Source organism: Dipteris shenzhenensis, chromosome 7 (assembly GCF_047967505.1).
Source record: "Dipteris shenzhenensis isolate YYH24624 ecotype China chromosome 7, Dip_SZ_1.0, whole genome shotgun sequence".
NCBI classification, from domain to species: Eukaryota; Viridiplantae; Streptophyta; class Polypodiopsida; order Gleicheniales; family Dipteridaceae; genus Dipteris; species Dipteris shenzhenensis.
Window position 1 is genome coordinate 19160519 of NC_141602.1, and position 23145 is coordinate 19183663.

A 23145-nucleotide genomic window follows, 5' to 3' on the forward strand; every position below is an offset into this window, starting at 1 on the left:
TCAATGGTGGCCGATCGCCTTTCGTGCCACTTGGACATGAGGCTCCAACATAAATGTGGGCATTCTTTGAGATACAATGGGCAATCCCCACTTCTACCACCTCAATCAAAATGTGGTATGGGCTAGCCTGCCTATCGTCAGTGACAAGTATGCAATGAAGAAGAAGATGCACGAGGCTCTCAACAAAATCTACCACTACCATCCACTAGAAAAGCAAAGGGTGCATCCTTTTCATAGAGATTATCAAGCCGGAGGTGGAAAGACATAACAAGGGCCCTTGGTTGACACAAGTAAGGCACATCGACCACCACCACTCAATCATGCTGAATATTTTGTTGCGACTAGCAGAATCCCAAGTCACGAACAAGGAAGATTACTTCTGTGATCAAAGTGGGAGGACCTCAAAACACATGGAGAGGTCATCAGCAATCCGATGCTATACATGCCAATTCTCTACCACATGATGCAATAGCATTCGCCTATTGGCTATGGGTTGGCCAAAAAGTTAGCCACGGGACCGGCAGTAGTAGAGCAAGAAGAATAAGAGGTCAAGCCAAAGCGAGCAAGAACAGAGCCCAGTGCTGCTCTGGCCAGTCATCTTGTGCAACCAGACCCAAGTCAGTTGCTTGCGCAATACGAGGATTGCCAAATGCAGGCATTCCTAAGCCATTAACTACGACTTGAGCAAGCGGATAATCAAGACAAGGGCAAAAGGGTACAACAAGAGCCCATCTTGGTGGATGACCTCCCATGTGATGAGACAGTCATGATTGGTCTCCACCCAAGAGCCCAAGCTATTCCGATAACCCCAGGTATCGACTTCAACAATGGACCATCCTCAAGAGACCACCTCCTTTGTCACCGACACCTCCTCCTCTCCATGGGCAAGCCTCACAGAGGCTCTACAATTTTACAGTGCACCCCACTATTGGGCACCAAGTGGCTATAGCCACATGTGATAGTTGAACAGCTCTCTCATGCCAACTAGATAGAGTAGAACTTATTTGAAGCAATGGCACGGCTCCCACAGGTGGCACATACAATTCTCTAGAGGAGGCAAGAACAAGCCTCACAACTCTTAGCAACCCTCCTCCAGGCACAGCTCTTCGCACATGACATCCACACCATGGTGGTTGCCACCCAAGCCACAGATAGAGTAGAGGAGTACCAAACAAAAGCTGAGGAGCATTAGAGCAAAAGGTGCAGGTTGATGCACAACGCGTCAGGACTCAGGAGAACTACAAAGTGGTCTCTTGGTGGATGACCTCCCATGTGACAAGAAGACAGTCATGATTGGTCTCCACATAGGAGCCCAAGCTATTCTGATAACCCTGGCTACGCCCCAGTGGCTGCGCCCAGGTCTCGGCCTCAACAATGGACCATCCTCAAGAGACCACCTCCTTTGTCACCGACACCTTCTCCTCTCCATGGACAAGCCTCACAGAGGCTCTAGAGTTTTGTAGTGCACCCCACTATCGAGCACCAAGTGGCTATAGCCACATGTGACAGTTGAATAGCTCTCTCATGCTGACCAGATAGAGTAGAACTTATTCAAAGAAATGGCACAACTCCCACAGGTGGAACATACAATTCTCTAGAGGAGGCAAGAACAAGCCTCACAACTCTTAGCAACCCTCCTCCAGGCACAGCTCTCCACACATGACATCCACACCATGATGGTCACCACCCAAGCCAGAGGGCAAATGACACTAGATAGAGTAGAGGAGTACCAAACAAAAGCTGAGGAGCATTAGAGCAAAAGGTGTAGGTTGATGCACAACACATCAAGACTCAAGAGAACTACAAAGTTCACCAGATCCAAACATTACAGGATCTCTTGGCACAGGAACGAGCATTGACAGTGTCCCTGCAGGAGCAGAATGAGCGGCAGTGTACCCCAGGTCTCCTAGAAGTCTCAAGGTTAGAAGACAGTGAGCAACAAGAATTTTGGATGTACAGGGAGGTCTTTGCACAATTAGCCACATACACACTTGCACCACACACTATCCCCCAAACACTCCAAATGCACTTCGATGCACTCCGTGCACAAAATCTTATATTCCACCTAGATCTCATAGCCCCACTCCCTCCTAACACACTCCAAACCATCCTCCGCTACAATCCCCATCACTGCCATCCCGCCATGTCCTATTTTTCATTAGATCTTCAGCCATCTAGCCTCTCTGGATCCCATAAGAAATTGATTTGCCAAAGACAAGATTGGAAATGGAGGGTACTTGTGACTCCATCCTTGACAAATATTTTACCTTGTATTGAGTTCTTAGCTTATGAATTATAGTAAAGGTGAACTCTTGGAGTAGCAACATCCACCTCATCCTTGGCCTTGGGAAACCATAGTTATAACACCAAATTCCACATAGAGTTTCTTGGTCCATGGGTGGAGGGAAGGCAAGGAGATTCCTATCAAACCACAATCTCAACAAAGACAAACATACATTGTCTCAAAGTAGTTTGGGTTGGGAATACTAGAAAGCATTGTGTGAATGCATGACCAATAAGGCTTCTCATCCTCAAGTAGCAACTTTGAGAGCTAAAGTATGGACAAAGGTAGATGCATTGATAAAATTGCTTTGCCAGGTTCAAATCGATGAGATGTATTATGAAAGGTTCAGGATGGCTGTGAAAGAGTTTATGCAATTAATGGTGAAAGCATGGGGGGAGTCACACATTATGCATTACATAGTAATCTTGGCACCATCATATATTTAGCACTTGCTTTATAAACAATTTTTGTCTGCTGAAATGATTCTCATCATGTTTTCACTATATTCTCTATGCACACGGACCATGGTTTGTACAAAATTGGGGCCCTTTGTCCATTTGGAATACACAAGGCATGGAGAAGTCACACTATAGAGCGAAGGTAGCCTACTTCAAGAACTCAAGGCATGGTGGTGGTGTCAGTCGCAGCAATACATTGCATGAGATGTTCGACTGGTTTTTTAAATGTTTACTAGGAAGGACTTTGAAGTCTGAAAAGGCAAAGGCATTAGAACTTGCAAAAGCAGTTCAAATTGTATCAAAAAATAGAAGGCATATTGCTTGGAAAGCATCCATAGGGAGTCAAGGAGTTGCACATTGGTTGTTGCAAGCTAGAGTGAGAGAAGGGAGCAGATGGGTCCAACCACCAATAGAAGCTATGGTGTAATTGTATACAAATATGAAATAAATATATTGCTTATTTTGACCACAATTTGTGTACTCTCTTTAATTTTGACCACAATTTTTATACTCATACGACGTTGGGGAAAGTGGGGACATGGTAAAGGAGGGGGGAGAGAAGGGAGGGGCGGGGGGTGGGGCAAGGGGAGGGGTGGAGTGGTAGCAAGGGTGGGGGGAGGGAGGGATGGGGGAGGGTGATGGGTGTGGGCGGGGCAAGTAGGGGGAGGGCAATGGGGGGGGAGGGCAACGAGGGTGGGGGGGTTGGAGGGGTTAGGGCGGGGCAGGGGGCACGATGAAACGTTAAATGTAATTAAAAGGGATGTCAAATCATGATGCGCCTATATAAAACATTAAAAAAAACCCTAACTCTCATTATTCAATGGCAAGAGTGAAGAACACTGCTAGACCCACTGGACACCGCCTCCATGCTTCCTCCATGGCATCTGTGCACACAAACCTACCCACCACCTCCATGGCATCTATGCACACAAACCTACCCGAGTCCGAGGGCACCTCCCTTGACTCTCATGAGCCCTCCCCCAACTCTTGTGAGGTCTCCCAGTACTCTCGTGAGCCCTCCCCCAACTCTCCTAAGCATGAGCCTTCCCCTCAGCCTTCCCCCCAGCCTTCCCCTCGGCCTTCCCCTCAGCATGAACCCCAAGAGCATCAGCCTTCCCCTTAGCCTTCCCAGGCTATCTTTCTTCTTGGCTAGTTTGAGTACATCGAGAATAGGGGTCTTTGAATCCCCTAGTGGACTCCTAGATATAAATCTAGTTGCAACAGCACTAATATCCTCCTCTCCTACTACCAAAGACATAGCTGTTGCCGTCAATGCCCTGCCATGAATGTTCGATCCAAAGGCTAGCCAGGTGGTGTACCAAAATGACTTTGTCAACATTACGAGTAATGTTGGAGTATTCGATAGCGCACGACAAAGCCTTGCACTTCAACAGCTCCGAAGGACCTCGAGGAGAAAATTTGCTAGGAAAGACCATGATATGCTCTACGACTTTGCCAAGGTAATGGGCCAAAGAATGATCTCACCCAAATGCGCTACGAACATTACCCCATCGAGATGAGAATTCATCAAGCTCAAACGCATCCTGCAACAATTCAACAAACATTAGAAGACCGATAAAACAAATTATACCGAAAGAACATCAAAATAAAAAATATTGTTCGAACTTACCCACTACAGCATCATTGGCTTCTATCCCTTCCTCATTTGCAATGTTGATGGAACCAGGTGTTCCATTTGGGAGGTGGACGCTTTCTCTTGACCTGTGTTAGAGATGGAAGCTTCTGCATGAGAGGTTTGTGCATTGTATATGGACATGTCTGCATCCCTCATTGAAACCAGCGTCGTCAAAGGAAAGTCTTCCATTGTCTGGTCTTTGGTACCTAAAACCCTGGGACCTTTGACACTTGTGTCAACATTGAACCCCAATAGGACTTTGAGTGCCTCATCCTCTCGTAGTCCAAAAAGAATCTCTATGTCATAAAGGAATATGTACTCTTCTCCATCGATGATGAGGGGGGACAAGGACCATAATTCAAAGTCTGGGTCAACGGTCTCCGATGTAGATTCTTGCTCTACTGGGGGCTCTTGAAGTAGGCTCAATGCTTGAGCTGCTTCCATCTCCTCTATTGGATCATCAAGACTCTCTTTCATGTAGATGTCCGAGTCTAGTCTAGGGACGACCAGATCAGCAGTTCTACTAGAGGGGGTGCTAGACGATGAGGCTTCTTCCTCTAAATTTCCTTCTTGGAGAAGGAAGATGAATGTCATCTCCCATGAAAGGAATTTGGTGCCTGTATTTCCTGTGATCCCTATGTCTAGGATGTCTTAAACTTCGATTGTTTTGTCTTGTAAGTTGTCATAAAGGCGGGCCAAGCGCTTTACAAACTTGGGTTCCTCTACGAATAGATACTTTATGTAATCTATGGGAACCCATCTCTTTGAAGAGTGGTCAAGGGTAGAGGCAAAATTTGAGAAATTATCTTGCATGTAAAGGATGAGATCTGAGGTCATCCTTGGCTCGCATATATGTGCCTAGGACATCTAAAGTCCTATCAAACACTAAAAATAGCTCTTCCTCACGATTTGCAAATGTAGTTCATGAGATGAAGTCATGGAACACAGTTCTAGCTGAATCCATGGCAAATAGCAATTGATGGAGGGAGTAACTTCTAAGGATGGGAGTTTCTATGGCTCTCTAAATGTGAAAGTGAGAATGTGATGTAAAAAGGACTCTTACCCCTTAATATATAAAAAAACCCTAAAAATTAAAATTAATTATAAAATCCCCAAATTTTTTGAAAAACATTTACCATGAATTGAAAGGAGAAAACATTAAAAGAAATAACATTTTAATTTAATTGTCCATCATCTTTTAAAGCAATAACTAGGATTTGACAGACAAAAAATTAAATGCTGCACTAGTCAACAAACACATTGTTAGCAATCTTCAAAGTTGTAGGAGGAATGAAATTAGCACTATGCATGCACTTCTCCACACGGCAGCTGATCTTACCACCATTTAAGATAAAGTAGAAGGACTCTGACATGTCGTCCTCCATGACCAATAGGTGTTCTCGCACATCCCTTAGACTCCAATGCGATGTGACATTCACATTCTTGACATCTCCATCTTCAACATTAATAGAAAAACTTACCCCCGTATTGTCTTCATCATTAGAGTCTAGGGGAAGCCACCGGCCATTCGTTTTCTTCCAGTGCCTATACTGGAAAGCTAAATACTTTATTTGGCATGACAAATGGTATCTAATAACCACATTGTCTTTACACGCGTGACATTGAAACACATCACCCTTTTGGTTGCTTGACCTAGTTCCCCAATTCATCCCAAGTAAATCTTCAGGAGGATTTTCATCTACACGCTTGCAGGACCACATAGTTTTTGTTCTATGCATATGTATATTTTGAAATAAAGAAGCAAAAATGTGCAAAGGCATAAACCAAGATAACCTTGCCCATTTGGATCCAAATGTAAAGTTCATGGCCATGCCCACATCCATTGCAATCTTGTCCTTACACGATTGCAATGTCCTCGAGTCCACATTGCTGCAATCCATCTCTTGAAGTTATGGTGGTGCAATGGTTTGCAGACGGCCATAGCAAGATGATGTCGTTGTGGAGTGATGTATGTTGCATTATACCAATACACCTTCTTCATTCGCAAGGAGGCCAACTTCTCCCCGGCATGCATTTGCTTACCTAAATCCTCATGAATCGTAGTGAACTTGCCTATGAATGATTCAACTCATTTCCACTCCTCGAGGTCCGAAGGGAAAACATCTACCACCATGAATAAGAGCTCTTAGAAACCAAACACAAAATTTCCAAATGGATTCATTACACTTACAGGTGAAAAGGTTACATAGATAGAAAGACTCATAGTGTGATGGTATCCTAGATTGATTGAATGATGGAGGAAGCCGCATCTCTTTTCCCATGTAAACATGTTGCACTTTTGCAAGCCATCGTTTCTTCCCAAGCTTGAACTTCAAGATGTGCCCCTTCCACTCATGCAAGATGTCACCTCTTTTGCTCTTGGGAAGCTTATGTGGACCTTTGGCCGATCCTTTCATCCTATCTAGTCATTTAAGCTGTAGATGCAAGGGACCACTCATCCAATGCATTTCTGGTGGTGGAAGACACAAGAGGTCACATCATTGCGTGGTCTTGTAGCCTTTCTCCTCACCATGCTTGCAGAGGTTGCAACAGCAAGAATGGGACTCCTACACAAGGCAATGCAGCTCCAACAGAGCCACAAAAGAGGGAGAAGGAGAGGGACAGAGTAGCAACAACAAAGGCACATGAGAGGGACAGAGCAGCTTTAATAGAGGCACAAAAGAGGGAGAAGGAGAGGGACAGAGCAACAACAATAGAGGCACGAGAGAGGGAGAAGGAGAGGGACAGAGCAACAGCAATAGAGGCACAGGAGGGGGAGAAGGAGAGGGATAGAGCAGCTCCAACAGAGGCACATGAGAGGGAGAGGAGAGAGAGAGAGAGAGAGAGAGAGAGAGAGAGAGAGAGCTACAGCAAGCAGGCTAGAGCAGGAGGGAGCAGAGAAAGATGGGGAAGAGGGGAAATGCGTGGGATTTGGTTCAAATGTGAGTGATTTGGCAGGCTGGACTAGAACAGTGGGGGGCAGAGGCCCTAGAAAGAGGGAGGGGAGAAGAAAAATTCGCCATCTGGGCCCTACCATCCCATTGAATGTAGTTTTGGGCTCATGTGGGGGAGGTGCACTTGGTAGGAGGGTCAAACATGGGTTAAGATGGGGGGGGGGGGGATGGTTCGAGTGGTCCCTAGTGTAAGGGGAGCAACCAATAGGGGCTCTCTACAGGCCTGCCCACCCTCCACCTCAACATACCATTGCCCCACACCTTCTAGCACTCTCATTAGTACACCTCAAAATACTCTCTATCCCTTAAAATTAGGAAACACTAATTGGAGGCCCTTTTGAGATTCTCCCCTAATGACGTCACACTGCAATGGAAGTCCTCCGAAATGAGGCTTGGCTACCGCGTCTGTAAACCTAGCCTTGGTCCTAGTAATAAGACTCAGACTCCCGAGGAGTGTTGACCAAAAACATTTTCGAGTAGTACTAATAGTAAAACCTTGCACTTAAAAATTTACAAGATCTGTTCAAGATTTTGCAAGTTTTTTTCACTAAAATATAACCTCAAAAGCACAAATTAAAAGGCCTTGTTTCCCAAAATTTAAGGGTTTTTTTTTGCTAGATGTAACAATTCATGTGAGAAGAAACCTCGAAGAATAGTGGGGTTATGAGAGGAAATTGATTAAGGGAATAATGGGAGTGGTGGTGTACAGGTGAGGATAGGCGACAAGAGACTCACGTGCAAACAGACACACTCACACACAAACACACAAAAACACAAACACACTCCACTGATGTCCGTGAGTTTTGTTGTAGCTGCTGCCAATTGAGCGGTGCCTCATCAGTCCTTCACTCTTCATCACTCAAATCAACGTGCGCTGGCTTTTTGTCCCCAAACACCTCATCACCTTCTTCTGCCTTGCATCGTCCTCAACTTCTGATCCCTTCGACTAGCATCTCCTCCTCCCAGCTGCTTGTAGCTAGCGAGGATTTGTAGCTGGCCGCGACGAGCTCCATATTGTCCAATTCTCTCCTAGCTATGCCTTCTTCCACCTTCTTCTTCATTACTTCGCTCTTGCTTTCCTGCATCCTCTCCCTGACCCCAGCAGCTGCTTCAGAAAGCTCTCGTGAGATTGCCTCAGCCTTACCGGCCCGAGCTCTCAATCAGCACATAGATTTTTACGGTTTCGGCAGCACCATCCCTGCGGCTCCTGTGCAATCGCAGGCCAGCAGCTGCTCTTTCGACCTCAATGATCAGCTGCTTGGGGGCTTGAGTACGGCTTGTATGGTAGGCGTGATGGATAGGAAACGGTGTTGCCCGGTTCTGGCAGCGTGGCTGATGGCAGCCAGATCTAAGGTTGCACTGCAGCCGCCGCTTCCGCAAGAGCCAGGAATGCCGCTCCTTCCTGACGACTCATTAGTCTGCATCGCGAGCATGAAAGCCGCTTTGGAGTCCCGTGGATTTTATCTAACGGCGCCCAACAATACCTGCGATGTGGTAACCTGTTTCTGCGGCATCCGGTTGAATGAGATTACGGTATCGAGCTGTCCTCTAACATTCTCGGATCATCAGAGCAACTCTTCCTCTCTTCAGCCCATATCCTCTTCATTAAATAATAGTGTGAGTTCCATATTGCCAACTGAGCCGTCTGAATCGAATGAACATATGCCACTAGAGCCCTCTAATCCTAACAATAACGGCAACTCCACTACACCCAGCGTGCCTTCTGTGATTAGCACAAATGGATCGTCTTTGTTTCGAGGCTTGGCAGCAAATTGCACTGATCACTCCTACAGAGGTTGCACAAAGTGTTTAAGGACCCTTCTAAAGGTAATTTTGATGATAAACGTTACCTTTCGTTTGAATGTCTTCAACGGCTTGCAATTGGGTGATTCCAAGCTGATATGATGCTACGACGCGAGTGGGTAGTCCTTTCCTCGCCTGCTATCTACGAGTCCAGTTTTGCTGAGCTTTTGCTGGCTACATTGCAGGAAGTTACCAGCTCATCGGCTAGGAGATCAGGTGTCAGCAACTCCTCCGTGGAAACTATGCACTGTGAGCTGATCGGATTAATGTGGCTGCTTGACACAAACAAAACTTTCTACATCCCCACAGTGTCTGCTGTCCTCAGGGCTCTTATGTTCAATGAACGTCCAACGAAAGCACCTAAGTGTAGTTCGGATGCGGCCAACATGCCGCTGGCTCTCGATTATTCGGAAATTTTACTCTCCCGAGCACACCACGTCGTTCCTTCCCAAAACTGGATATGCTGTCTGATCGTCGTTGTTTTACTCTCTCACACAATTTTAGCATTTTTGTTTTGATCAATGTATATGGCAATGCAGCCCCATGCTGGCGGAAAAGTTGTAAACTAAATGTTAAATAGGAAAAGCTGGAAGGTTAATGCTAAGAGCTATATGCAGCTCCTAATTTTTGGGTAAGAATGTCAGCAATATCCTCACTCATCGTTTTGCATGGATCTCGGAGTGGCTGCGGAGTTGAAATTAATGTAAATGATGATATACAACATGCTGTGCAGTGTGTCGTAAACAACAGAAAGTTAAGAATCTTTTGGAGGGAGAGAGAGAGAGAGAGAGAGAGAGAGAGAGAACATGGCACAGTGCACTAGTACAGGTCCGAGCTTCGAGGCCGCCACCAAATTCCGCATTCTGAAAAGGGAACTGGGCCCTGGGGTGACTGTGGACACACCGACTCTGAGCAGTGAGAACTGCGCTTGTTAGACGAGGTGTCTATTTCTCGATGCGTGAGCCACAAATCGACGAGCTCAAAAGCTGAGAGATTCGCAAGAAAGGGGTCAAAAAAGCCGTGTACGTTGAATGAGCATGCAAAGATGAGCACTGAGAGACAGCAGAAGTGTCGGAGGGAGAGAGTAGATGAACGGATGGAGGGTCGATGGCCGTTCGATGGAGTGGATTGAGTGAGTGAGTGGATCCCCAAGACTTTTGTGTTTTCCTTGTTGGACTACTTTTTGTCGAACTTTGATATGAGCTACGTTTCCCCATTCCATGCAAGTGCGAGAAAATCCATGCAAGTTCTAGAGAAACACATACTAGCACACCTTTTCATAACTCCCCTCCCAAGTTTTTTACATGAATCTCGACGTTTTTTCTAACATAACCACTTCACACCCTACCAAAAGATGTCACCTTGGTTGCAAACTCACTTCACCATTGGACACACCAAAATTTGGGGGGTCAATGATTGAGGTTTGAAGCACTTCTACAAAATAGACCATTGATGGCTTACCAGTAGTCCAATTAGTGTTGTGACGGGCCTTTAACATAATTGTAGTAACACCTATCCTTTCCAATCAGCCAATGAGAGTACTTGCATCTATAATCGTACAATGGTAGTCACAAGTCCCTTCAACAATGGAAATTTTAAGTCCTCACTTTGCTGTCCTAAACTGTACTTATTACAAAAATCAAGACTTATTTAATAACACAAGCGCTTCACACTCCTAGTGAGGGGCACATCGCCTTGGACCGATGGGCACATGGTCCACATCTGGGGTTGATTCACGCATACTACACACACACACACACACCCGTCCATAAGCTAGGACACCAGGCGGCCCCGAGAAAGCCTCTAAGGCTTTGGCAATGGTAGATTGACCATTGGGCTTCCAATCCTCAAGTCACGGGTTAAAGTCAAGACATTGAAGGCTCAAATGTTCACATGAATACAAATCGCTAAGAAAGAAGGGCAATCAAAGCTTAATGAAATTCCACATTCGAGAGAACATGTGCACTAGCTTTAACTAGATCAGGATAGTAGCTATATTGATGACAAAGAATATGCTTTATTTGAATCTCGTAATTGTTTTCTTTCTAGAAAATTGAATTTAGCACATACCAATTTGAACTTGGCACATAGCACCTTGTATTCTACACATAGTGCTGCATTTAGCACATAACCATACATTTGTGTGGGGGAGAGTTGGCGCACTTTCTCTCTAAAAATTAAAAGACCAAGGAAGGTACCCTTCCTTGCGTTCATTTCAATATGCATTAAGCACAAAGAAATTTGAATTTTGCACATTGCAATTTGAATTTGGCACATAGCACTCCCATACCAATTTAACACATATTTAACACATAACCACTTTAGCACATACCAATTTAGCACATAACCATACATTTGTGTGGGGGAGAGTTGGCGCACTTCCTCTCTAAAAATTAAAAGACCAAGGAAGGTACCCTTCCTTGGGTTCATATCAATATGCATTAAGCACAAAGAAATTTGAATTTTGCACATTGCAATTTGAATTTGGCACATAGCACTCCCATACCACTTTAACACATAGCCACACGTTTATATGGGAGGAGAGTTGACACACTTCCTCTCCAAAAGTTATAGACTAAAGAAATGTGCCTTTCCTTGGATTCATATTAATTTGCATGTAGCACATATAGCAATTTACATATAGCATATATAGCAATTTGAATTGGCCATAACGCTTTACATTTGGCACATAACAAATGTAAAAATTTTAGGACCAAAGATTCCCTTCCTTGGATTCTTAGCACTTTTCATTTAGCATAAATTGTTTGCTTTTCCTTGGATTCTTAATACTTTTCATTTTGCATTTAGCACAGCAGCACTTATCACAACTACAAGAAAGTGAGCTTGAAATTAAAATTATAGCTCTATTGATAAAGAATATTTTCCATTTGAATTTAATAATTTTAGCATATAACCACATATTTTAATTTTAGAAAATTGAATTTAGCACATAACACTTTGCATTCAACACATAGCACTTAATATTATGCACATAGTACTTTGAATTAGCACATAAGCATACATTTGTGTGGGGGTAGATTTGGCATACTTCCTCTCCAAAAATTATAAGACCAAGGAAAATGCCCTTCTTTGGGTTCATTCTAATTTGCATTTAGCACAAAGCAATTTGAATTTTTGCACATGGCAATTTGAATTTGGGACATAATACTTTGCATTTGGCTTATAATACTTTGCATTTAGCACATAACCACACATTTGTGTGGGCAAAGAATTGGCACACTTCCTCTCGAGAAAATTCTAAGACTAAGGAACGTGCTCTTCCTTGGGTTCATATCCATGTGCGTTTAGCACATTTTCACCTATGATGAGAGCGAGCAAGAGAGAGAGAGAGAGAGAGAGAGAGAGAGAGAGAGAGAGAGAGAGAGAGTGCAAATTTTATTATGTGATATTTCCAAAGGATTTTACAAGCTTATTTACTTCTTGCTAAGAGAGACAATCTTATAGAGGGTGGTAGTTGTGAGAGCCATAAATTATAACATTAACCTTAAGAGTGCATATGAACATTTGAAATAAGGACATGAATTTGAACAAGATGTTAACATGCATATTGGGAGGACTGAACATTCAAAGAATTAAAAACTCTACCGCTGCTGACTATTACAAATGCGTATAACCTCTAACATCATCCCCATTGAATCATCTTCTCAAACTCAATGTGAAGACCAACTCAGAGAGCAACGAGAACATCTTCAGCGTTACTCGACTATTGTACCTAAAAGAGAACATCCAAAAAAGGTATGAAGCCAGAAGACCTGCTATGATAGATGGACAGAGAATCCATCATCATGAAGACAGGCATACTTCTGATGGAGAGAGATGCCACCACAGGCCAGAGGTCAATGAAGAGAAACTTAGGAAATTCTCCCACGGTTTCTCTCACAACATACAGAGAACCTACTCAGTCAATAGGTATACACCTGATTGTAACCTCGAGGCCTGAGGACAATGCCAACCGAGTCAAGGGTCTACAACGGCCTCAAAATCAGGAAGGTGATAGGTGGGGAGCGAGTGAGTGAGTTCTTCCAAGCAGTAGACCCACCTACTTGGGCTTTAGGGTGGAGAAGTTCAAGTCCAGCTCCAATATCAAGGTAAAGCTCCAAAATTTTAAAGGCATAGATGATGAAGATCCTTAAAATCACTTGCAAAGTTTCCTGTGTGTCTATCATATCAATGGGGATAGAATAAAGGCAAGTCCATCCAAGACTTTGTGCTTAGGATGTGAAAGCTCTTATTAATCAGTTGAGTACAATTTCGGATGACAAGTCTATGTGTGCTTGGTTGATCACCGGTTGTACCTAGGTTGATTTGCATAAGCTAGAGATAGTCAATCCAAGCAAAACCTATGAGGACCTACTAAACCGAGCTGTTGCTTTGGAAAGAGTGATTCATCTAAAATTAAGTGTTTTTGCTATGGAGAAAGTAATTTTTGTTATGATTGTCCAATCTGGGCAGAACGCTTAAAATTCTTAAAGAATAACATGGAAAGAAAAGAGTAGATCCAAAATGCCAAGCAGACAATGTAGTTAAATTGCCAGAAACAATTGATGCTCAAGTAATTACTCAATCAAAAGGGGTAGTGTGAACAATTGAAGACACTAGCAATTTAGATAAGGGCACCAATTGGAAGGCACAGAAGGAGTTGGCAACAAAGATTGCAAGGGAGTTGAAAGGGGAAGTGCTAGTAGTTGAAATGCCTAGCACTCTGCAAGGAGAATCCTTGAGATCTAGCTCTAAAGAAGTAGAATCTGATATACCATTTTAAACTAGCGCAGAGCTAGCCCAAGCATGGAAAGTGTTTAAGAATATGCAAGTCAATCTAACTTTTGCCAAGCTAATGCAAATAGCTCCATCCTATCATGACTTCTTTGCTCAACAGATTAAGGAACCCAAGGAAGTGCAAACCTTAGCCACCATGCCTATGATTGATACACCAGTTCTGGACGAAGAAGTTACAATCATCACTATTGAGATTAAGAAGCAGACTATACTAGATGTAATCGTGGTGGATGGAGGATCAAAAGAGAACCATTATTTCTGAAGAAATTGTCCGAAGGCTAAATTTCAAGTCATATAAACGATTGCCATTCCGAGTGCGTATGGTAGATCAATGACCAGTTCTATGCTACAATATGTGGTCATCTCGATAGGTGGCATTTATTATACAGTTAGTTTTATTGTGATCGCTATGGAGCAACATGCCTACCCAATTTTATTGAGAAGACCTTGGCTGAAAAGTGCAAAAGTACTCCATGATTAGGGTATAGAGGAGATGACTATTAAGATAGAAGGTCAAGATGTGTGTATACCAACCAATCCTCAAAAGGTTCTGAGTTGTTGTCATCCCAAGAATCTAGAAGTTAAAGATCCATTTTTGCAAGATGTTGAATCTCGGTTAATGGAGTTGCATATCCTGCTTGTGGGTGAGATAGATATTTTTCAAGTAGCTGCTGACATCAAGCAGAAATTGCACAATGAACAGATTGCTAAACAGAAGGATCTTTTTCCAAGAATTTTTACAGAGGACATTGCGGGAGAAAGAGAGATTGCTAAAGAACCGATAATAATCATGCATCTTGAAAGTGAACATTTAGCTCTAGAACCTACAGAGTTGAATCTGGGAACACAAGAGCACCTAGCGATGGTAGGGGTAAGTGCCAACCTATCTACCAAGCAACTTGGACTGACAAGGGATCTATTTGTCAAGTACAAGGATGTGTTTGCATGGAGTTACAGAGATGTGAGAGGAGTTCCTCTTGAACTGTGTTAGCACAAGATACCTTTAGTCCCAGATGCTAAGCCAATTTGGCAACAAAGGTATATGATGAACCCCAACTATGCCAAGCAAATCAAGGCCGAGTTGGATCAATCTTACAAGCTGGATTTATATATGCAGCTATGCCTAAGAAAAATGGCCAACTCCGAGTCTGTGTGGATTATTGGAAATTAGATTCTCAAACAGTTCCAGATCCATTTCCCATACCTTTTACTGATGGAATTTTAGATTAGGTTGCAAGCCATGAAAGTACTCAGGTAATAAAGGGTATAATCAGATCATCATGGCTCCTGAAGATCAATCAAAGACTACTTTTATTACAAAATGGGGTGCTTATGCTACCAAAGTGATGCCATTTGGATTGAGGAATGCCCTATCCACTTTTTAGAAGTTTATGGTGGAAACCTTCAGAGATTACCTCACTGAATTCATTGCAATTTACTTGGATTATTTTTGCATGTTTTCCTTAGATATTGATCGCGTGGGATATCTTGAGAAGGTTTTTTTGAGATGTAGGAAAGTGGGTATCTCTTTGAACCCTGTTAAGAGTGTGTTATGTGTCTGTGTTGGTATTCTACTTGGTCATGTTATTTCTAAGGATGGAACCGAGCCAGTTAAAATGAAAGCCATCCAGCAGAGATGCTTAAACCCTAGAATTTAACTCAATTATGTTCTTTTGTGGGGTTTATCAGTTTCTATCATAAATTCGTCAAGGATTTTGCTAAGATTGCAGCGCCCTTGTATGAATTAACAAAAAAAGACACTAAGTTTGAGTGGAATGCCGAGTTGGCCATAGTTTTCAATGATTTGAAAAACCGAGCAATGGCTACTCCAATTCTCAGACAATCCAGATGGGATGCCATTTTCCATGTGCATGTGGATTCTTCTGGCTATGCATTGGGTATTGTTTTAGTTGTAGTCAGATGGTAGGCTAGACTATCCAGTATATTATGCTAGCAGGTTACTTACACCTATAGAATCAAACTATAGCACCACCGAGCGAGAAGCTCTAGGAATGGTTTTCAATGTGTAGAAGTTGAGCATTATTTACTCGTGGTCCTTTTGCGTTCTACATGGATCATCAAGCCCTACTTTATCTCATCAACAAAACTATGATTCAAGGATGGCTTGTTTGTTGGATGCTACTTTTGCAAGAGTTCAACTTCAAGATTATTCATAAACCAGGTAAGACCCATGTGGGCACTGATTGTTTGTCAAGGTTACCCCAGTACTTGAGTAAACTCAAGGAGTTGACATGGAACTACCAAATGCTGATTTGTTTGCAATTGATTATTGTGAGAATGAGTATGTTGATCTGGTTAATTATTTATCTCGAGGCACATTCCCTAAAACTATGCCTCGAGATAAGCATAGGCAATTAGCTCTTAAGGCTTGGAAATATGCTTTGATTGGTGGAAAACTATACCAACAGTGTGTAGATGGAATTCTTCACTGATGGATGCTACCTCATGAACATGCAGTGGTGTTGCAGGAGGCTCACTCAGGTTTGTCAGGAAGGCACTTTCAAGGTAAGTCAACTACTTGAAAGTTCTTACAAGCAGGTTTGTGGTGGGAGACATTGTTCAAAGATGCTCAAACCAGGTGTACACCTGTGCAATGTGTGCCAATGAACTGGATGGTTATTGGCTAAACAATCTATGTCTTTGCAACCGACCAGGCCCTAGGAAGTCTTTCAATGTTGGGGTTTGGATTTCATTGGGCCCTTTAAACCCACAAAGTTCACTCAAAACAAGTATATACTTATGGCAATTGACTATGCTATGAATTGGGCGGAAGCTAAGGCACTTCGAGATAATTCAGCTAGAGAACAACTGAATTTTTCTATGCAAATATTATATGCCGTATGGATGTCCTCTCCAACTTGTCAGTGATCAAGGTGCACATTTTTTGAATAATGTGATGCAAGTACTTAAAAAGGAATTCAAAATCATGCACATAGTTTCCACTACCTATTATGCTCATGGTAATGGTGAAGCTGAGTCAAGTCAAAAAACATTGAAGCTTATCCTCACGAAGAAAATACAATCTGCTAAAGGTGAATGGGACATCAAGTTATACTCCACTTTGCAGGCTTATAGAATGGCTTACAAGGTAACCACCAAGCTCACATATTTTCGTATGACTTTTGGCCTAGAAGCAGTTTTTTCCTTAGAATTTGTGGTTCCGAGTCTTTGAGTATCTATTGAGCATCATTTGGGTGAGCCAAAAGCGATCAAGGGACAATTGGATAAGCTAAGTCACCTGGATGAGATATGTCTCCAAGCTGGTTGGTCACCGACAATGATACATCGTAGAAGGAAATCTTGGCATGATCGACATATTGTGCCTAAGCATTTGAAGAAGGATATGCTAGTATTACTTTATACTACTAAGTTGGGGCCTATCAAAACCAACTTTAAGTTGAGATGGAATTGACCCTATCGGTTGGTAGTTCTTGACAATGGAACGATGCAGCTTGAGGACTTGGAAAGTAATGTGTTTTTTGAGTTGTATACTGGAAGCAAAGTTAAGCCATACTGAGTAGCGAATTCTTCACACATATGGAGCTCAGAGGTAAATCACTCGGTTGACAATGCCTTGGTGAATTTTTTACAAGTCAGCATGCCAACTAGCTATTTAATTGTGGTGGATCAAATGCATCATGTGCCACCATGTGGTGTGATTAACATTAAGGGCTCATTAATGCTCAAAGTAAGGGAGAATCATGCAACTAATGATTTGATAGGCACAGGAGTCTCGCAAATTCTAAATGACTAGAGCTGATAAGAAGCTCCACTAATCAAAATTGATACCAATTGCAAATTTGGTATACGCAATCGCTATCTTCTTCATTGTCACCAATAGCTACCTCCCAAATACTTTGTGCTCTTATTCTTTCACCTCTATCCATCCCTTTTAGCTTCTTGTCCTTATCAATCCAATCTATCACTCACCTATAGCTTCCCTCACAACCTTCTCTCTCTTTGTCTAGCCTTGCCATCTTTGTCATGATGGTAGATCATTAGACCCATCCAGAGTGGAAGCGTAGTTCTTGCGTTTCTCCTCTATACCCCATCGAAGACTTGTCCAATGATGTTCTCACTGGTGTTCTTGTGACGAATTTCATTCTCAAGTTTGCTCAATTGCTCTGGAAGGACATCTATCACAAGGAGCTAGCTAAGGAGATCATACATTGATATCACAAGAACAATCACAGTCTCATCATTAATGATACGCATGTCAGGATTACTTTAGAACTTCTACAGAGGGCATCCCGGATGAAGTAGCAGTCTGACCCCAAGAAGATGGAAGATACTAATTGTTGTGATGCATTCTTTGAGGTAGGAAGTTACTCATCTTCACAGGGCTATCTCATCAACAAACCAAAAGATGAAATCCTGAATGACGTGTCGATTTTTATCCAAGTTCATTGAGCTCAAGAAGAGCATTGGGTATGTGTCTCACCAGTATGTAGCTCGAGTCATTATGCTAGTGGAGGACTAGCTCCATATGGACTAGTTCACAAATTTTGAAAAGGCTTTTGAGAAGCAGCTCCGAGTCATCAACAAGGGGCAAAAACAATGTAAGCTCGGCCCCCACTTCTGTATGCTCCATCACCGACTAATGCCTGGGAGGGTGCCTTGGCTAGGCACACTACCGGCAGGAGGAGCAGGAACTTTGGGAGCGGGTGGACAAGATGAACAGGGCCAAGCCAAGTAGGGTAAGGGGAAACAACAAGAGCAGTATGAGCAACAGGACAAAGGAGAGGAGCAGGGACAACAGAGAGAAGGTGAGTAGGAAAAAGGAGAGGAACATGAACATGGATCGGGAGAAGGCGAGCAGGACAAAGGTGAAGATCAACAACACGATAAAGGCAAAGAAAACAGAAGCAAGGAACAAGCAAGGAGTAGCCAGATAGTCAGACAAGTGGACAACAGGGAGACATGAAGCCAAAGGGGAACGGTGACAAGGACACCTCCAAGCAAGCTAATGAAGAGGGGAACAACAGGAAGGATGCCTCCAAGGAGCAAGAACAATTAGAGGGGAACAGCTAGCAGGGTACCTCCAACACAAAGGGAAATGATGGCAAGGACACAGTGGATTAGGAACCACAAAAAGAGGCTGACGAGCCAGTGCACAAAGCCGAGCAACAAGGAACTGGCTCAACACTCAGTCCTCTTACCTTGCCTCCACTTCTTGCTCCCCTCTGAGTGACTTGGGCCTATAGAGTCATTTCCTCTCGACCCACTAATGCTTAAAGATGAACATCAAGATTGCATGATCATAGAGAGTCAATGGCAGGTGCTGAGGGAGAATGTGATCTACGCACAGCACAGTCCCTGGACTATTTGGCCAACCACTAGATTCCTCCCTAGGTGCTGGAACATAACTTATTTTCACAAGCCAGGTACTGGGAGGAGGTGACCAAACTTTTCGAGGAGCAAACATCCAAGCTAGGCAGGGTGACCTAGCTACTGAGTGTAAGTCTCTTCAAGAGCAGATCGAGGGAGTAAGGGCAGTTCATGATGAGATCCTTCAGACACACATACAACTGTAGCAGAACTCGCAAAGTACACCAGGTAGTCCAGGTTATGCTCCCTTGGTTGGGCTAGCACACACCCGATAGCAAAGTTGGAAGCATCTATATGAATGTGGAATATTAGATCCCAGTCAGATGCACAGTGGCTAGGGCTAGTTTGAGGGTTTTGAAGGATTTTTGGCATTCCTCAACCCACTCAAAGGATACTATCAGCTTGTATAATGGGCGGGCTATGTTCGCATAGAACAAGATGAACCTTTTGTAGTAACCCGTGTGGCCAGTAAATCATTGTACTCCCTTGACGTTGGTGGGGGGTGGCAATTCTAAGATGAGTTTGATTTTGTTGTGGTCCATGGGAGATTCCATTATGGGACATTATGTGGCAGAGAATTATGCCATGTTTGACCCAAAATTGGCACTTAAGAGGATTTAGGGATATGCGGTATAACCAGCACTTTTCCAGGATGAGTCTTAGGTATTTCAGGTGATTATCCCACATCGAGCTCATGCATATATCATCCAAGAAGACTTCCACAAAGTCTCTCAACAAGTACTCCTTGAAGACCATGATCATCGTTAGTTGGAGGGTGACATGCGCATTGGTCAGCCCAAATATCATTACTCTAACCATGTACACACCCCATTCGGTTGCGAAAGCTATTTTATGTTGATCCTGCAGGGTGATGGACACTAGGTTGTATCCCAAGAATCCATCTAGGAAGCTATAGTCTTCCTTTCCAACTACCCTTTCTAGGACATGTTCCATGAATGGCAAGGGGTAGTGGTCATGCCCAGTGGTGGCATTAACTTTTTTCAAGTCCCTGCATACTCTAATTTTTCTATTCTTCTTTAGGACTATCACGATGGGTGACACCCAATCCATATGGTTGATCTCATAGATCAATCCTGAATCTATGAGTTTTGGAATTCCTCCCTCACTATGAGTGCATACTAGGGATTCATAGGGTAGGGATGTTGATGTACTGCCTGGCATCGTCCAGCATAGGTATCATGTGTTGCACTACTTTTGCGGCACTCCTTTTATATCGGTGTATTTCTAGGCCATGCAGTCCTTGTATTCTTGTAGGAGAGTTATTAGAGCATTCTCCTCATCGGGGGTGATATCATCGGCCATGAATACAGGTTGGGGATCCTGCCCTTCTGGAGCCAGGTTTACCTGTTTAACCGGGGTTGGACCATAATAGCCTTGGGAGCACCCGTTTTCTCAAGATCTATCGACCTGTTGGTATAAGATCTTATGATCCTTGATTGTGTAGGCCTTGTAGTGGGCTGGTACATATTGTACGTCTTACTTCTCTTCAACTTCCTCCTCTATTTCTGTAGGAGAAGTGATCCTTTTGGCCTTACTGGAGCTTTTGGATAAAGGGAGATTCAGACCTAAAGGCAACTCTTTCATTGCACTTATAGAGCCAACTAGGGAGGTTACCTTGCTCACCCTGGCTTCCCAATTGGAAGAGAACTCATGGGTGAGCGATCGTGGCACCAACGTATGCGAGCTAGTGGAGGTTTGATTTGACCCTTCTTATCCCTTTGCCCACCTCGCGGGGTTTGAGCATATAAAACATTCTAAGGGGAACCACCGGGGTCATTCTCTTGAGCTCGGGGTTATGATTTGGAACCCTATTCTCTTTGGAACATCGATGTTGGCTAGGATGTCCATCCAGTTGTGAGAAAACTCCGAAATTCATCAGACTCTTTTTCATCCTCTTCCCTCTCACAGTATTGGAAAAGCTTTAGGGATGTGGTCCGGATGGTTGTGTCAAATTCTACAGTGAAAAGGTGTCCTAATAATGGGTGGGCCTTGTAGGTGCACAAGTCCATGCATGATTTGTTCCTCATGCCGCAAATAGATGTTATCGATATGCCAGTCGTGCACAAGCTCGAACATTTGTAAGAAGGGTCTGCCTAGGATAGCCTTATATCTCGGCTGCTAGGTGAACTCCATGACTATGAACCTGACGAGGTACTCAAGTGCAAGTTTTCCCCACTTTACCCAGCATTCCTTGGTATAGACGCTCACTCCCACTCCCCCATCCAAGATGGCATCAATCTTCTGGTGTTGATAGGTTATGGGGATAGCTGCATTTGTGTCATCACCCTCAAAGTATTGGCCCAACTTATTGATGGAAACCTTGGATAAGTTTTGCCCCTCCTCTAGCAACGATTGGTCGGCTAGCAGGGCCTAGGGGCAGGAATTGTCTATTCATCCAGCTGGGTAGGTCTCGCCAAAGAATGGTATTCCCTCTCAACAAGGAGGTGATTGGCATTTTTACCTCGGTCGAGAGGAGGGCAGCCAACTCGACACTATCGCAGGCTTCCTATGAGGACTCTCCTCCCACTAATAGCATGTCCTTGAAATCATAAAGGTCTTCTTTCATCCTTTCTGGCACCTTGATTGAGTGCCTTTGCTCCCTGGTGGCCAGTCATGGTGGCCAGTCAAGTGGGTTGGATGGATGGTATCTAGCCCTCTGCTCACCTTGAGTCTATGCTCAAACTTTTCCTGGCAGTCCCGTTCCAAGTTCTAAGCCTCTATTACATATTTCTTCTCTAGGACTGAGTCAGGATAGGTTTCCTTATAGGAGGACGGGGGTGCTAGAGGTACTTCTAGGTCACCGTAGGTGGAAGAACATTTGGAGGCAGAGGAGGTGGCAAGGGTGGCTATCTCCTCATCGAAATCATCTTGGATGAGCACCTAGTCAGACCCATCACCTACTCATATGGCCTTCTTGGACCAGATCTGTGGATGTTGTGGAGCCTCATGGCCTTGCAGTGGGGCCCCTTTATCCTTCCTTGCATGTTTCCCTATTGCCCTACCTATGGCTTTGGCTTGCATCCTTGTGATGACTTTTAAGGGTATTGCGGCCACCTGGCATTGTTCGATACTGAGCAAGTTAAGGTTGGTTCTCTTAGGTGAGGTGACTAGGGTTGTCAGTCTTCTCAAGGGATGGTCCTTGAAAAATGCTCAATTCTGCACCCCGCACACAAGGGTGTAGGGTTGGTCATGGGAGGAGCGGTAGGGGTAAGATCCCTATAGGGTTAGTCCTTCAAGAAATGCAGCCCTTGGCACTTGAAGCATGACATTGGAGGGTTCAAAGTACCTTTGTAGGGGCACTTGTGTGGGCCCTGGTAGGTATAGCATTGGATCGGGGGCCCTTAGGCAACAAAGTTTAGGTCTCTAGCCCTTAAGTTCAAGGGAGCGGTCTAGAACACGGGGACTTGCTGATCGTCTTACAAGAGGTAGTGACTTAGGGTGCCACTTCCTTCCTCTTAGGGGTAGGGGTCCATGTTTTGGATCCATCTCCTCCCAGTCATTGAGCACTTCCTCTACCAATACTTGATTGACCAGAGCTGTACGAGGTAGTGGAGGTTGAGGGCCCAGTATGGGTGGCGGTAACAAAGCCTATTGGGCCATGTACTAGCTTGAATTAGCCAAAGGGGTACCTTGTGCATTCATAGGATTAGGTAAGGCTGTTAAGGCTAATGGGGGTCTCAGTTGATATGTAGGTTGGGGTAGGGACTTCGGAACTCAACATTGAGTGGTATCGTGGTTTCCCCATTTATACCAGTGTGCGTGAGGGCTGGCGTTGCCCTTAGGCAAGGATACTCATTGGAGGGATGGTTGCCGTTGCTTACCCCACCCCAGACATTGTCTCTC

At 43.9% G+C, this 23145-nt stretch overlaps 1 protein-coding gene across 1 annotated transcript; it reads left to right on the forward strand.

Moving 5' to 3' along the window:
- The first annotated feature begins 8120 nt into the window (after positions 1–8120).
- LOC147900055 (putative GPI-anchored protein At4g28100) lies at positions 8121–9812 on the forward strand. The gene is made up of 2 exons (XM_087377306.1): positions 8121–9159; positions 9321–9812. The coding sequence occupies exons 1-2, from the start codon at positions 8368–8370 to the stop codon at positions 9651–9653; spliced, it is 1125 nt and encodes a 374-aa protein (XP_087233432.1). The 5' UTR covers positions 8121–8367; the 3' UTR covers positions 9654–9812.
- Positions 9813–23145: the final 13333 nt, after the last annotated feature.

Excerpts from the sequence above, each read along its gene's own strand:
- LOC147900055 (XM_087377306.1), top strand. The coding sequence starts at position 8,368 with ATGCCTTCTTCCACCTTCTTCTTCATTACTTCGCTCTTGCTTTCCTGC. Across the intron at positions 9,160-9,320 it reads GTTTAAGGACCCTTCTAAAG|GAAGTTACCAGCTCATCGGC; the intron begins GTAATTTTGATG and ends GCTACATTGCAG.